Raw genomic sequence first — 15,719 nt, forward strand, 5'->3', positions numbered from 1 at the left:
CAACCGAGTGACCAGCCTCAAATGTTACAGGACAGAGCACGACAGAGCCTGCTTTAGGCTGAGTGTTTAACTCCCTTTCTGCCTTGGCCAAAACGGTTAAGGATTCAATGGATATTCATGTGTAAAACAGCTTGAGCCCTGCTACTGATGTTAAGAATTCCTATGAGTAGAAAATAGGGCACCTGGCTGGCTCAATGGGTAAAGAATGTGACTCTTGATCTTGAGGTTGTAAGTTCGAGCCCCATACGGAGGGCAGAGTTTATATTAAAAAAAAAAAAAAGAAAAAGAAAAAGAATTCCCATGAGTGTTATTTTTGGGCCTAGATCTGAAATGTCATCCACAAAACTGGGCTGATGGCCACCACTACCCCTGTAGTCCGAGACTTCGGGGAGCCAGTGATCCTGAGACCCTACCTCCCACCTTCACTGTTCAATATTCACAGGTTCCACCTCTCCCCAGTGACACCCCTTCCTCAGTCACATCTTGTCGTCCTCCTCTGCTCAAGGTACTGTACATAACTGAACCGACTCACCCAGGTTACCTTGGAAGGTTTGGGACATAATCTGTGCTTCACCTGGACCCTCCCCACAGAGCCCTTGATCTGCTCTGCACTCAAGGGAGGCTGAGCCTTCCCGTGCCCTAGAGGCACCCCAAGCCGGTCCGCCTCCTGTCCCATCACGTCACTCACGCAGTTCTCGCAGAGCAGAGAACACTGTGCTGTCGACTCCCCCTCCCACCAGAACAGATTCTACGAGCAGTGGGTCGGGAGATGGCCTTCCAACATCTGCTGAATGGCTGCCAAGAAAGAGACCGTATATTCTGACTCTCCCTTAGGGGAACAAAACACCTAGCCCAATTCTTCCTCTTCTTACCTTCAGATCAGACATTCGCATGGCAGCCTGCCTCCTGTTCTCGTAAATAAACCTGCACCTTTCCGCTCAGGCGCTGCTGACCGCTGTGTCCATGCTAGCCCCAACCCAGAGGTAAGGAGCTAGCAGAGAGCACGTGGCCCACAAGCTCTATCATCTGGCCTTATCCAGAAAAGGTCTGCAACCTCTGCTTTGGATTCCCGTTACCTTTCTTCATGTCGTGTTTTCTCTTTCAAGAATGTTCTTCTTGCGGTCTATGGCAGGTCATCAACAATTTGGACTCTCTCAGCTCAAGAAGACGGGAGACTGTGCTGGGAAATCCCTCCACCTATGACTCAGGTGCCAGTCCTCGTGGTGAACTACTTCTGTACCTTCCAGCAATCGCTGCAGCATGAACCATGTCCCAGTCTGGGAGTGACTTCCTATTGGCATAGTTACGGGGACCTAGGGATTCCCTTTGGAGCTGAGCAACTGTAGGATCAGTTTTTCCAGAATTGACAGTTTCTCTGACAGAACAGAAAATTTTAAATCCCAGCCACCTAACAATTTCATTCCGGAAACTCCTAGGGTTATCAATAAAGGTCAGAGTCCTGGCTTTTACATCCGAGAAAAGCAGACAAGCAAGCTGCCTGGTGGGCTGACCTAATTGCCCTCCTGCACTGGGCTCCCTGGCAGCCAAGGTGGGAGAGAATTCCGGCTCCTCTCCATGTCTCTATGTGGGGCTGGCAGGGTGAGCAGCTGGAATTCAGCTCAAGAAGCACCTCCTCCAGGCAGCTTTTCCAATTCCTGCCCAATTCCAAGACGTGTACAGGTCTGTCTCTCCTTGGGAGAGAGCAGGTACACAATAAATGGTTGTTGAGTCAAACTCAAAAATGGCATCAACAAATTCTTCATTTAGATATAAAAACAAAATTTGAGTTCAGCTAAAAAAAAAAAAAAAAACAACCCGACACATACTTGTGGAGAGGTACAAAGTTACCCCCAAGCCCTGTGTTAACCCATTTGAAGTACTGTGAGAACAGTCCCCTTATACGTCTGCAACACTGTTGACTTACGTCAGGAACAATACTTCTGTGGAAAGAACAATTACCCGGAAGATTGTGACTCCATTCAACAAATGACACAAAACAAATCACAGCAGTCTATACCACCTACACCACTTGGAGCCAGTGCCTGGTGAAGCCGTTCTAGTCTAAAACCCTCGCAACAAAGCATGCTCAAATTTGACCCTTTCAATATGTATAGCCATCTCAAATCTCAGTCATAAAATTAAAAAACCCCCCACAAAACCTAACCTTAAATTTAAGTAGAAACCCATCTGACATACCTTCACAAACACTCTCCAGAGAGAAGTACGTGGTCTGACTGATGTAGCCAGCACCTTCCATCAGCGACGTCACACAGCCAATCAGCACTCGGGGGCTGGAGTCTGACAGCCCTCTGCTGCGGTTTTTGCCGTCATCTTCCCATTTATCAGAGACAGCTTCCACCTGTAAGACAAACGAACCACTATTCAAACCGTAAGAGGACCACAAGAAAAGCAACTGCAGGCCAGTATCTCTTAGGACATAAGTATTAAAAATGCTCCATCAAATACCAGCAAACCCAATATGGCAGTGTTTTAAAAGGGTTACACACCACACTCAAGGCGGGTTTATTCAGAATGCAAAGACAGTTCAACATACCAGTCAATAGAATACACCTCACACTGGGTAGGCATTTGACAAAACAACATCCTCTCACGAGAGAACACTCAAACCAGGAACGTAAGGAGACTTCCTCAACATGATAAAGCCCATGTATGAAAAACCCACAACTAGCATCACACTCAATGATGGTAAGACTAAAAGCTTTTTCCCTAGGATAAGGAACTAGGCAAGGATTTTGCTACCTCTGTTTAAAAAAAGTGTTGAACGATATTTAGTCTTCCAATCCATGAGCACGGAATGTTTTTCCATTTCTTTGTATCTTCTTCAATTTCCTTCATAAGCTTTCTATAGTTTTCAGCATACAGATCTTTTACATCTTTGGTTAGGTTTATTCCTAGGTATTTTAGGATTCTTGGTGCAATTGTGAATGGGATCAGTTTCTTTATTTCTTTCTGTCGCTTCATTATTGGTGTATACAAATGCAACCCAAAGCAATCTACACATTCAATGCAATCCCAATCAAAATTGCACCAGCATTCTTCTCAAAGCTAGAACAAACAATCCCAAAATTTGTATGGAACCACAAAAGACCCCGAACAGCCAAAGTAATTTTGAAGAAGAAAACCAAAGCAGGAGGCATCACAATCCCAGACTTTAGCCTCTACTACAAAGCTGTAATCATCAAGACAGCATGGTATTGGCACAAAAACAGACACATAGATCAATGGAATAGAATAGGGACCCCAGAACTGGACCCACAAATGTATGGCCAACTCATCTTTGACAAAGCAGGAAAGAACATCCAATGGAAAAAAGACAGCCTCTTTGGCAAATGGTGGGAGAACTGCACAGCAGCATGCAAAGGATGAAACTAGACCACTTTCTCACATCATACACAAAAATAAACTCCAAATGGATGAAAGACCTGAATGTGAGACAGGAAACCATCAAAACCCCAGAGGAGAAAGCAGGAAAAAACCTCTTTGACCTCAGTGCAGCAATTTCTTACTCAACACCTCTCCGAAGGCAAGGGAATTAAAAGCAAAAATGAACTATTGGGACCTCATCAAGATAAAAAGCTTCTGCACTGCAAGGGAAACAGTCAAAAAAACTAAAAGGCAACTGACGGAATGAGAAAAGATTATTTGCAGATGGCATATCAGATAAAGGGCTACAAAAATCAGTTGTATCTGTATGCATTTGCAATGATCATTCCAAAAAAGGAAACTAAGAAAACAATTCCATGGGGCATCTGGGTGGCTCAGTCAGTTAAGTGTCCAACTTTGGCTCAGGTCATGATATCATGGTTTTGAGTTCGAGCCCCGTGTCAGGCTCTGCACTGGCAGCACAGAGCCTGCTTGGGATTCTCTCTTTCCACCCCCCTCTCTTCACCCCTCCCACATGCACGTGTGCTCTCTCTCTCTCAAAATAAATAAACTTAAAAAAGAGAAAACAATTCCATTTACAATACCATCAAAAAGAGTAAAACACTTAGAAATAAAGTTGACCAGGGGCACCTGAGTGGCTCAGCTGGTTAAGTGTCTGACTTCGGTTCAGGTCATGATCTCAATTTGTGAGTTCGAGCCCCACGTCGGGCCCTTATGCTGACAGCTCAGAGCCTGGAGCCTGCTTCAGATTCTGTGTCTCCCTCTCTCTCTGCCCTTCCCCCCTCACACTCTGTCTCTCTGTCTCTGTCTCTCTCAAAAATAAATAAACATTAAAAAAAAAAAAGCAAAGGCAATTAAAAAAAGGATAAATTGGATTTCACCAAAATTTAAAACCTCTGTGTACTGAAGGACACTATCAAGAAATACTGGAAAACTAACCCACAGAATATGAAAAATATTTTGTAAATCACATATCTGTTAAGAGATTAACATCCAGAATATGTAAATTCTTTTTTTTTAATTCTTTTTTTTTTTTTTTTTTTTGTATTTGAAAGAGAGAGAGCACGTGTGCGTGAGCAGAGGAGGGGCAGAGAGAGGGAGACACAGAATCTGAAACAGGCTTCAGGCTCTGAGCTGTCAGCACAGACCCTGATGCGGGGCTTGAACTCACGAATCGTGAGATCAGGACCTGAACCGAAGTCGGCCGCTTAACTGACTGAGCCACCCAGGAACCCCTGTAAAGAACTTCTCTAACTGAACAAGAAAATAAACAAGACAAGGGGCGCCTGGGTGGCGCAGTCGGTTAAGCGTCCGACTTCAGCCAGGTCACGATCTCGTGGTCCGTGAGTTCGAGCCCCGCGTCGGGCTCTGGGCTGATGGCTCGGAGCCTGGAGCCTGTTTCCGATTCTGTGTCTCCCTCTCTCTCTGCCCCTCCCCCGTTCATGCTCTGTCTCTGTCTGTCCCAAAAAAAAACCAAAAACAAACAAACAAAAAAAAAACGTTGAAAAAAAGAAAATAAACAAGACAATTAAAATATGGTTAAAGGACTTAAATAAACATTTCTCGAAAGATGACAGATAAATGGCCAATAAGCATATGAAAAGATGTCCAACATCAATGATTATTAGGGAAAGGTAAGTCAAAACCACAACAAGATACCACTTCGTATCCACTAGGATGGCTACTGTCAAAAGAACGTAAAGTAACTGCAATTCCTGTGCATTACTGGGGGGAATATAAAATGGTGTCTCTGCTACGGAAAGTTTACAGTTTCCTCAAAAAGCTAAACACAAAATTACCATATGACTCTGCAATTCCACTCCAAGGTATATACCCAAAAGAGAACAAGGACTCTAAGACACCTGTTCACAGCAGCACTATTCACAATAACCAAAAGGTAGAAACATCCCAAGTGTTCATCAACAGGTGGGTGTACAGGGGCGCCTGGGTGGCTCAGTCGGTTGAGCGTCCGACTTCGGCTCAGGTCATGATCTCACGGTTCATGAGTTCGAGCCCCGCGTCAGGCTCTGTGCCGATGGCTCGGAGCCTGGAGCCTGCTTCAGATTCTGTGTCTCCCTCTCTCTGCCCCTCCCCTGCTCATGCTCTGTCTCTCTCAAAAATAAATATCATAAAATTAAAATACAACAGATGAGTGTACAAAGTGTAGTCTATACACACAATGGAATATTATCCAACCATCAAAAGTAATGAAATTCTGATACATGTTACATGGATAAACCTTGAAAATATTCTGCAAAGTTTGATAATGCAAACACAAACGGGCAACAATCACATGCTTCCACTGAGATACTAGAAGTGTCAAATTCAGAGACAGGAAGTAGAATAGCAAATTCTTGTTTTAGGGATGATGAAAAAGTTGTGAAAATAGTGGTAACGGGTGCACAACATGAATGTTCTTAATGTCACTGGACTGTACACCTACAGATGATTAAAATGGTAAATGTATGTATATTTTACCACAATAAAACCTACATAAAAATATGCAAAGAAATTGCACATCCTTCATGAAATCAGTCAATACTACCTAACATTGGTAAATCAAGCAAAGGTGTAAACATATTGTTCAAGTGAATCAGGAATCTACTGATGAGCTAAGAACAGAAACCAAGAAAAGACATTTCCCCAGAGAAGACATCCAGATGGCCAACAGAGACTTGAAAAGATTCTCAACATCACTCATCGTCAGGGAAATACAAATCAAAACCATGAGATACCACCTCACACCTATCAGAACGGCTAAAATCAACAACACAAGAAACAAAAGGTGTTGGCGAGGCTGTGGAGAAACGGGAACCCTTCTTGCATTGTTGGTCGGAATGGAAACTGGTGCAGCCACCGTAGAAGACGGTGTGAAGATTCCTCGAAAAGTTAAAAACAGAATTACCCTATGATCCAGGAATCACACTACTGGGTATTTACCCCCAAAACACAAATACCCTAATTTAAAGGGATACACGTATCCCCCAGCTTTATAGCAGCATTAGCTACAAGAGCCAAAACATGGAAGGAGCTCAAGTGTCCACCGACCGATGAACGCATAAAGAAGATGTAGTAAATACATACAGTGAAAATTTACTCAGCCATAAAAAAAAATGAAATCTTGTCATTCGCAACAACATGGGTAAAGATACGGCATAACGGTAAATAAAAGAAGTCACCTAGGAAAAGACATACAATAGGATTTCACTCATATGCAGAATTTAAAACACAAAACAAATGAGCTAAGGGGGAAAAAAGGAGAGACAAACCAAAATATAAGACTCATAACTATACCAAAAAAACTGATGGTTACCAGATGGGAGGTGGGTGGGTGGGGGATAGGTGAAATAGGTGATGGGAATTAAAGTTTAAAAAATTAAATAAAAATGAAAATGACACTTGAATCCTAGTAGTGTCTCTGCTAAAGGTACAGCAAGCCAAGGATGGGGAGTGGGAGAAATGAAGACTGGACAGGCTGATGAGGTGAGATCATGCTTGAAAAAGAAGCTATGCAGAAAATTCTGCCCAGAGAAAAAGTTCCTGTTTTAAAAGCTTATGGCAGATTGTGGTAACAGTTGCAAAACTCTCTGAATATATTAAAACCCCGAATTGTACACTTTAAATGGGTGAACTGTACAATATTAATTACATCTCAATAAAACTCTTACCAAAAAGAAAACTCTAATTTCCCCATATAGAAACTTTAATTTAAAAAAGCTGAACCCAACAGGGGCGCCTGGGTGGCGCAGTCGGTTAAGCGTCCGATTTCAGCCAGGTCACGATCTCGCGGTCCGTGAGTTCGAGCCCCGCGTCAGGCTCTGGGCGGATGGCTCAGAGCCTGGAGCCTGTTTCCGATTCTGTGTCTCCCTCTCTCTCTGCCCCTCCCCCGTTCATGCTCTGTCTCTCTCTGTCCCAAAAATAAATAAACGTTGAAAAAAAAATTAAAAAAAAAAAAAAAAAAGCTGAACCCAACAAAAAAGGGATAAAGAACATAAAAAATAACTCATGGGAAAAATGTAAAAAATTAATCTGCTTTAAGGCTTAAATTCAAGTTAAATTTACGAGGTCACTTTTCACTTATTATTAGAGTGGCAAAGGTTTCAGAGACTGATAATATACACATCCTTGACAACTCTGAATAACAAGCAGTCTCTTTCTGCTCCTGTGAGTATAAATTAATTTGTATATTACTGGACGATAATCTGATAACCACTGAAATGTTGGGTGTGTATATACTTTGACTTAACAATTCCACTTCTAAACATTATAGCACAAAAATACCATTTTTAAATGGAAAAAAAATGAACAAAAGAATCCACTAATTATATTTGCTAACTGGGTAACAAAGGGTCTACTCTTTCCACCATCTTGGAGCCTGTGGAGGTCTGCTGGGAACAGGACTCTGAAAGTGACAAATACGTCTGGAAAGTTGTGGTCCAAAGTCATTTTTGCTGGCTGCAGCGGGGTCTCTGGAACCAGAGAGAGCACACAGCTCTTCTTAAAAGTGAAGGTGTTTATGCTCCAGATGAAACTGATTTCTATTTAGGCAAGAGATATGCTTACATGTACAAGGCAAAGAACAATACAGTGACTCCTGGTGGCAAATCAAACAAAACCAGATAGAGTAATCTGGTGAAAAGTTATGCTCATGCTCATGGAATCAGCGGCATGGTTCTTGCCAAATTCTGAAGCAACCTTCCTGCTAAAGCCACTGGGCACAGAATCCATGGGACGCTGTACCCCTTGAGGATTTAAAATGACTGGAAAGTAAATAAATACAGGTGTAGATTTGTTCTCTTGTATTTAGAAAAAAGGGTCCAATGATTCTTTTTTTAAAAAAAATTTATTTTTAAGTAATCTCTACACCCAATGTAGGACATTTTCAAACCCACAACTCTGAGATCAAGAGTTGCACTCTCAGGGACTTCAACACCCCACTTACCGCAATGTGTAGATCATCTAAACAGAAAATCAACAATGAAACAATGGCTTTAAATGATACACTGACCAGATGGACTTAACAGATATATTTAGAACATTTTCATCCTAAAGCAGAATACACATTCTTCTCCAGTGCACATGGAACGTTCTCCAAAATAGATCACATACTGGGACACAAATCAGCCCTCAACAAGTACAAAAAGATCAAAATCATACCATGCATATTTTCAGACCACAATGCTATGAAACTCAAAATCAACGACAAGAAAAAATGTAGAAAGATAAATACTTGGAGACTAAAGACCATCCTACTAAAGAATGAATGGGCTAACCAAAAAGTTAAAGAGGAAATTAAAAAGTACATAGAAACCAATGAAAACGATAACACCACAGCCCCAAACCTCCAGGATGCAGCAAAGGTGGTCATATGAGGGAAGTATATAGCAATCCAGGCCTTCCTAAGGAAGGAAGGAAGGTCAGATACACAACCTAACCTTAAGTCTTAAAGAGCTGGAAAAAGGGGTGCCTGGGTAGCTCAGCCGGTTAAGCATCCGACTTTGGCTCAGGTCATGATCTCACAGTTGGTGAGTTCGAGCCCCACATCAGGCTCTGTGCTGACAGCTTAGAGCCTGGAGCCTACTTCGGACTCTGTGTCTCCCTCTCTCTCTGCTACTCCTCTGCTCACGCTGTCTCTCTCTCTCTCCCCTCCAAAAATAAATAAAAAATAAAAAACACATTAAAAAAAAAAAAAGAGCTGGAAAAAGAACAGCAAATAAAACCCCAAACCAGCAGAAGACAGGAAATAATAAAGGTCAGAGCAGAAATCAATGCTATCTAAACCAAAAAAAACCCCAAAACAACAACAAAACAAAACAAAACCAGTAGAACAGATCAATGAAACCAGAAGCTGGTTCTTTGAAAGAATCAACAAAATTGATAAACCACTAGCCAGTTTGATCAGAAAGGAAAAGGACCCAAATAAAATCAAGAACGAAAGAGGAGAGATCACATCAACACGGCAGAAATACAAAGTAAGAGAACATTACGAAGAATTTTATGCCAACAAAATAGGCAATCTGGAAGAAATGGACAAATTCCTAGAAACATATAAACCACTGAAACAGGAAGAAATAGAAAACTTAAACAGACCCACAACCAGTAAAGAAATTGAATTAGTAATAAAAAATGTCCCAAAAAACAAGGGTCCAGGGCCGGATGCCTTTCCAGGGGAATTCTACCAAACATTTAAAGAAGAGTTAACACCTATTCTCTTGAAGCTGTTGCAAAAAACAGAAATGGAAGGAAAACTTTCAAACTCTTTCTATGAAGCCAACATTACCTTGATTCCCTAAAAGGACACCTAAAAAAGGAGAACCATAGACCAATTTCCCTGATGAACATGGATGCAAAAATCCTCAACAAAATACTAGCCAACTGGATCAAATAATACATTAAAAAAATTATTCACCAGGATCAAGTGGGATTTATACCTGGGATGCAGGGCTGGTTCATCACATCAATAAAAGACAGGACAAGAACCACGTGATACTCTCAATAGGTGCAGAGAAAGCATTCGACAAAATACAGCATCCTTTCTTGATAAAAACCCTCAAGAAAGTAAGAACAGAAGGATCATACCTCAAGATCATAAAAGCCATATATGAAAGACCCACTGCTAATATCCTCAATGGAGAAAAACTGAGAGCTTTCCCCCTGAGGTCAGGAACAAGACAGGGATGTCCACTCTCGCCACCGTTATTCAACATGGTATAGGAAGCCTTAGCCTCAGCAATCAGACAACACAAAGAAATAAAAGGCATCCAAATTGGCCAGGAGGGGTCAGACTTTCACTCTTCACAGATGACATAATACTCTATATGGAAAACCCCAAAAATTCCACCAATAAACTGCTAGAAGTAATCAACGAATTCAGCAAAGTCACAAAATATAAAATCAATGCACAAAAATCAGTTGCATTCCTATACACCAATCATGAAGCAATAGAAACACAAATCAAGGAACTGATCCCATTTACAATTGTACTAAAACCCATAAAATACCTAAGAATAAATCCAACCAAAGAAGTGAAAAATCTACACACTGAAAACTATAGAAAACCTATGAAAGAAATTGAAAAAGACACAAAAAAATGGAAAAATATTCCAAGCTCCTGGATAGGAAGAACAAATATAGTTAAAATGTCAATACTACCCAAAACAATCTACATATCAAAATAACACATTCCTCACAGAACTAGAACAAACAATCCTAAATTTGTATGGAACCACAAAAGACCCCAATTAGCCAAAGCAATCTTGAAAAAGAAAACCAAAGCAGGAGGCATCACAATCCCAGACTTTAGCCTCTACTACAAAGCTGTAATCATCAAGACAGTATGGTACTGGCACAAAAACAGATCAATGGAACAGAATAGAGAACCCAGAAATGGACCCAGAAACGTGTGACCACCTAATCTTTGACAAAGCAGGAAAGAATATCCAATGAAATAAAGACAGTCTCTTCAGCAAATAGTGCTGGGAAAACAGGACAGCGACAGGCAGAAAAATGAACCTGGACCACTTTCTTACACCAGACACAAAAATAAACTCAAAATGGATGAAAGACCTCAATGTAAGACAGAAAGCCATCAAAATCCTCAAGGAGAAAGTGGGCAAAAACCTCTTTGACGTTCACCGTAGCAACTTCTTACTCAACACGTCTCCAGAGGCAAGGGAAACCAAAGCAAAAATGAACTATTGGGACCTCATCAAAATAAAAGCTTCTGCACAGAGAAGGAAACAATCAGCAAAACTAAAAGGCAACCACTGGAATGGGAAAAGATATGTGCAAATGACATATCAGATAAAGGGTTAGTATCCAAAATCTATAAAGAACTTATCAAACCCAACACCCAAAAAACAAATCCAGTGATGAAATGGGAAAAAGACACTTCTCCAAAGACATCCAGATGGCCAACTGACTCACGAAAAAAATGCTCAACGTCACTCATCATCAGGGAAATACAAATCAAAACCACAATGAGATACCACCTCACACCTCAGAATGGCTAACATTAACAACTCAGGCAACAACAGATGTCCGGGAGGATGCGGAAAAAGAGATCTCTTTTGCGCTGCTGGTGGGAATGCAAACTGGTGCAGCCACTCTGGAAAACAGCATGGAGGTTCTCAAAAAATTAAAAATAGAACTAGCTTATGACCCAGCAATTACACTACTAGGTATTTACCAAAGGGATCCAGGTATGCTGTTTTGAAGGGGCAGATGCACCCCCATGTTCATAGCCGCATGATTGACAACAGCCAAAGTATGGAAAGAGCTCAAATGTCCATTGATGGATGAATGGATAAAGATGTGGTATATATATACAATGGAATATTGGCAATAAAAAAGAACGAAATCTTGCCATTTGTAACTACAAGGATGGAACCAGAGGATATTATGCTAAGCGAAATTAGTCAAAGGAAGACAAATATCATGTGACTTCACTCATATGAAGACTTTAAGATACAAAACAGATGAACATAAGGGAAGGGAAGCAAAATATAAAAACAAAACATAAGAGGGGCGCCTGGGTGGCGCAGTCAGTTAAGCATCCGACTTCAGCCAGGTCACGATCTCGCGGTCCGTGAGTTCGAGCCCCGCATCGGGCTCTGGGCTGACGGCTCAGAGCCTGGAGCCTGTTTCCGATTCTGTGTCTCCCTCTCTCTCTGCCCCTCCCCCGTTCATGCTCTGTTTCTCTCTGTCCCAAAAATAAATAAACGTTGAAAAAAAAATTAAAAAAAAACCCAAAACATAAGAGACTCAAATACAGAGAACAAACAGAGGTTGCTGGAGGGGTTGTGGGGGGGTGGGCTAAACAGGTAAGGGGCTTAAGGAATCTACTCCTGAAATAACGTGCTAACTTGGATGTACATTATAAAAAATATGTAAATTATAGAAAGTAACAACAACAACAAAAAGAGTTGCACTCTCCACTGACCGAGCCAGCCAGGCACCCTAATGATTAACATTTTTAACAAATTTTTAAAAGACTATAAGAAATACTCATGTTGGGGCCCCTGGGTAGCTCAGTCAGTTGGGTATCCGACTCTTGATAACTGGCTCAGGTCACGATCTCACGGTTTGTGGGATTGAGCCCTGAATCTGGCTCTGCACTAATAATGGTGCAGAGCCCACCTGGGATTCATTCTCTCTTTCTTTCTGCCCCTCCCTCACTTGTGCATGCGCGTGCACGCTCTCTCAAAATAAATAAGCATTAAAAAAAGAAATAGAAATGTTAAGTGCTCTTTTCCAGAGCATAAAATTACCAACGAGCTTTACTTCCTAAATTACAAATTTCTGTAGTCTGAATAACATATGATGACCACCGTTAGTTTTTTAAGGCAGAAATCATTATAAAAACAAAAGCAGCCCCAAGAAGGTACATTCCACTCCCTGTCTCTCCCACGTTGTCTGTAAGAGGTTAACTAAACAGAAGGATGGATGGGCACCTGGGTGGCTCAGTTGATTAAGCATCTGACTTTGGCTCAGGTCATGATTGTTCAGGGATTGGAGCCCTGTGTCAGGCTCTGTGTGGAAGCTCAGAGCTGAAGCCTGCTTCGGAATCTGTCTCCCTCTCTCTGCCCCTCCCCCCTTGCGCTCTGTCTCTGTCTCAAAAATAAATAAACATGAAAAATTTTTTTAATTGGAAAAAAAAAAAAGGATGGAAACATAAAGCCCCATGGTGAAGAGAGACTTCACAAACAACTCAGGCCTTACCCTAATTGCTTTCAGTCCACTCGACACTTTATCTTCTTGTACAAGTGCAATAACTTCCTGTCCAACATTCAGAAGCACTTTGCTAGTCACAGCCTCACTGGAGAAGTAGATCAAATCATCAATCATGCCATAATCGCCGCAGTACCTTGTCACGACACCCTGGACGGTTTTCAGCTTGGCGTCACCTGAGATGCATAAACAAAGACGTTACAAGGCCCATGAGTAAAGCAAGCCCACCCTATGATTAAGCCCCACCAGAGAAAGGTGGAGGACAGGCGCATCCAGGAAGTTTGGAACCCTCTGCAGTTGGGGGGGGGGTAGTCTTCAGAAAGCAGGGTGTTTGAGGTAGACTGCCCAAGTTCCTCTGAGGGGTGTCACAGGCAGCAGACCCAGTGGGGGGAGCTCAGACTCGAGAGCCACACCACCTGGGTTTGAGTCCCAGCTCTCCTGCTGCCACTTTATCTCTGGGCTAGGTCCTTCCCCATTAACCGTGCTGGGCCTCTTCCCAATTGTAAAGTGGAGGCAGTTACAGTCTCCACCCAAGACAGCTGTCTGGGTGGCGGCGGCGAGCGGTCCAGGGCACAGATTTCTGAGCGGCCGGCCCAGGTTATAAAGCACCACTGTCCTACGCTGGCGTCCGGAGAACCATCGCCCTGTGCTGGGATTCCCACCCTCCCGCCTCTCCAATCCCGCCGGCAAGGCGTTAGATTCTGTGTCCCCTCCCCAAACGAGGTGCTCCAGGAGATTCCGGGCTTGGGGTGAAGTCTGGCCCAGAGACAGGGCACGCGCCCGTCCACGCGGCGCGCCTCCCCACCGCCGCCAGCAAGCCCGGCGCGGGAGCTCCGGCCGAGGTTCCCAGCCCGGATTTAACCGGCAGGCCCCGGGCTGATTGAAGGGACTGGCTCCAGGTTATAGACGGCGATGCGGGCGTCAGCAGGTCTGCGTACATACGGCTCGCAGGGCGCTGCCCTCAACTCCTAACGCGCCGGCTGCGGCTTCGGGCCCTTCTCAGGAGGACGTCACGTCTTCGGCCAGAGAAAGCGACTGCACAATCAGCACCCTGAGTCCAGTCAGCTCAAGGTCACCAGGTACCAGAGTCCCAACACAGTCCAGACCGGACCAAGAGAGCCTCAAAGGCCTTCTCGAGAGGAAAGGCAGGACAACATAGGACTGCGAAAGGACAACTGCGACAGCTCAGGGTGAACTGCGAAAGGGCAACCTGGGACAGCTCGGGCTGCACTTTTCAGAGCTTTCCAAACACGCAACCGCAAGTGGCGGTGACGACAGAAACGAGAAAGCCCGCCGCGCTTAACACTTCAAAGCGGAAACAAGAAGGACCCGGAGGCGGCGCAAACCCAAAGGAAGACCAACACCCTTAAATCATAGTCCACACGAGGCCTTGCTCAGCTACGGTCACACCTTCGCTTTGACCTCAAAGAGCGAACGATAGGCGGCAGCATCTCTCAGAGCGCGCTCACGATGCACACCGGCTCGCGGCTGGAAACTCCATCAGGGACCCCGGGACCACGACCTCACGACCTCCGGCTCTTGTCCCCCTCCTCCCACTTCCGAACAGCCCTGCATTCTGTTTGGCCTCAGGCTCCGGCAGCTCAAGCAACACACCCCGGGGCACCCAGGCCCCGGGCCCTACCCCCAGGCACCTTCCGCGAGCTCGGGCCCCGGCTGCCCGGCCTCCTCCCCCTCGGCGCCGTCCGCCCTCCTCCAGAAGAACGCCACCAGCTTGGCCGCGAGGCGCAGCATGGCCCTGCCACCTCTGTAGGTGTCCTCACGCGGGCAAGCGGTCCGCCGCCCAGGACCAATGGACTTGTCGCGCCTGCGCCTGCGCACCCGCTCTCTCCCGCCCCCCACCCCCGCTTTGAGACTTCGGCCAATGGGCTCTCTCCGCCCGCGCCTGCGCAGGCGCCCGCCGTCTCGGCCAATGGGGTTGCTGCGTGCGCCACGACCGTTTGTAGTCGGTGGTTGGCCGTTGGCGACCGTTGACACGCGGCTCAGCTAGGCGAGGTGCCAGGTGGGCGAGAGGGCCACGCGCTGTCGCGCGGTGGGCGGGGCCTCTTGCGTGCGCGCGGCCTAGGTGTCCGTCCGCCTCCCTTCAGCGCGCACCTCTCCGCGGTGAGGAGGTTCTGTTTCCGACCTTCTGGAGTCCGTCGTGCGCCGCGGGTGGAGTTTTCTCGAATGCTGGTGGCCGCGCCCTTCTCCAGTCTGGGGCTGTTGGTAGGAGCCGGTGTCCCTGACTCTGCCGCGCCGACCGCCCCCTGCGCCTCCGGGCCAGAGGTTCCCCGACTTCATCCGTCTCTTCAGAAAGCATGCGTCTCGGTGTCGGTGCGAACTGTTATTATTTCCTGCCTTTTGTTTTTTTCTCATTTAATTTGTGTTTTTCTAACGTCTTGAGGTGACACGGAGTTCTGGAACTTTCTTTTGCTCAAACCTAGGCATTTCAGGCTGTAAGCGTGTCTCAGCTCGAATTCGGCCGCATCCTCCAGAATGTGACCCGTAGTTTTGTTTGGCTTCTCGCTGCCTTTGTGGGTGTTGCTTCGAGTCCTGGGGCTTCCTTGTCTGCAGGAGCAGTGGTTACC

At 44.8% G+C, this 15,719-nt stretch overlaps 1 protein-coding gene across 4 annotated transcripts in view; it reads right to left on the reverse strand.

Annotated features, from left to right (window-relative positions):
- Positions 1–14,946, reverse strand: part of MOV10L1 (Mov10 like RNA helicase 1) — a 73,312-nt gene extending 58,366 nt beyond the window's left edge. For 3 of the 4 annotated variants that reach the window (XM_086711939.1, XM_086711938.1, XM_025926601.2), the window contains exons 1-3: positions 14,787–14,946; positions 13,126–13,310; positions 2,197–2,359 (exon numbers count right to left, since the gene is read on the reverse strand). In XM_086711939.1, coding sequence (XP_086568065.1) covers positions 2,197–2,359; positions 13,126–13,310; positions 14,787–14,886 — 448 coding nt within the window. In that variant the 5' untranslated portion in view covers positions 14,887–14,946. Of the gene's footprint in view, positions 1–2,196; positions 2,360–13,125; positions 13,311–13,550; positions 13,652–14,786 lie in introns of those variants that run through there. The other variant, XM_086711940.1, reaches the window with a different exon arrangement.
- Between the last annotated feature and the right edge of the window lie 773 nt (positions 14,947–15,719).

This window comes from Puma concolor, chromosome B4 (genome assembly GCF_028749965.1).
Source record: "Puma concolor isolate L17-30 chromosome B4, mPumCon1.1.hap2, whole genome shotgun sequence".
Lineage (NCBI taxonomy): Eukaryota > Metazoa > Chordata > Mammalia > Carnivora > Felidae > Puma > Puma concolor.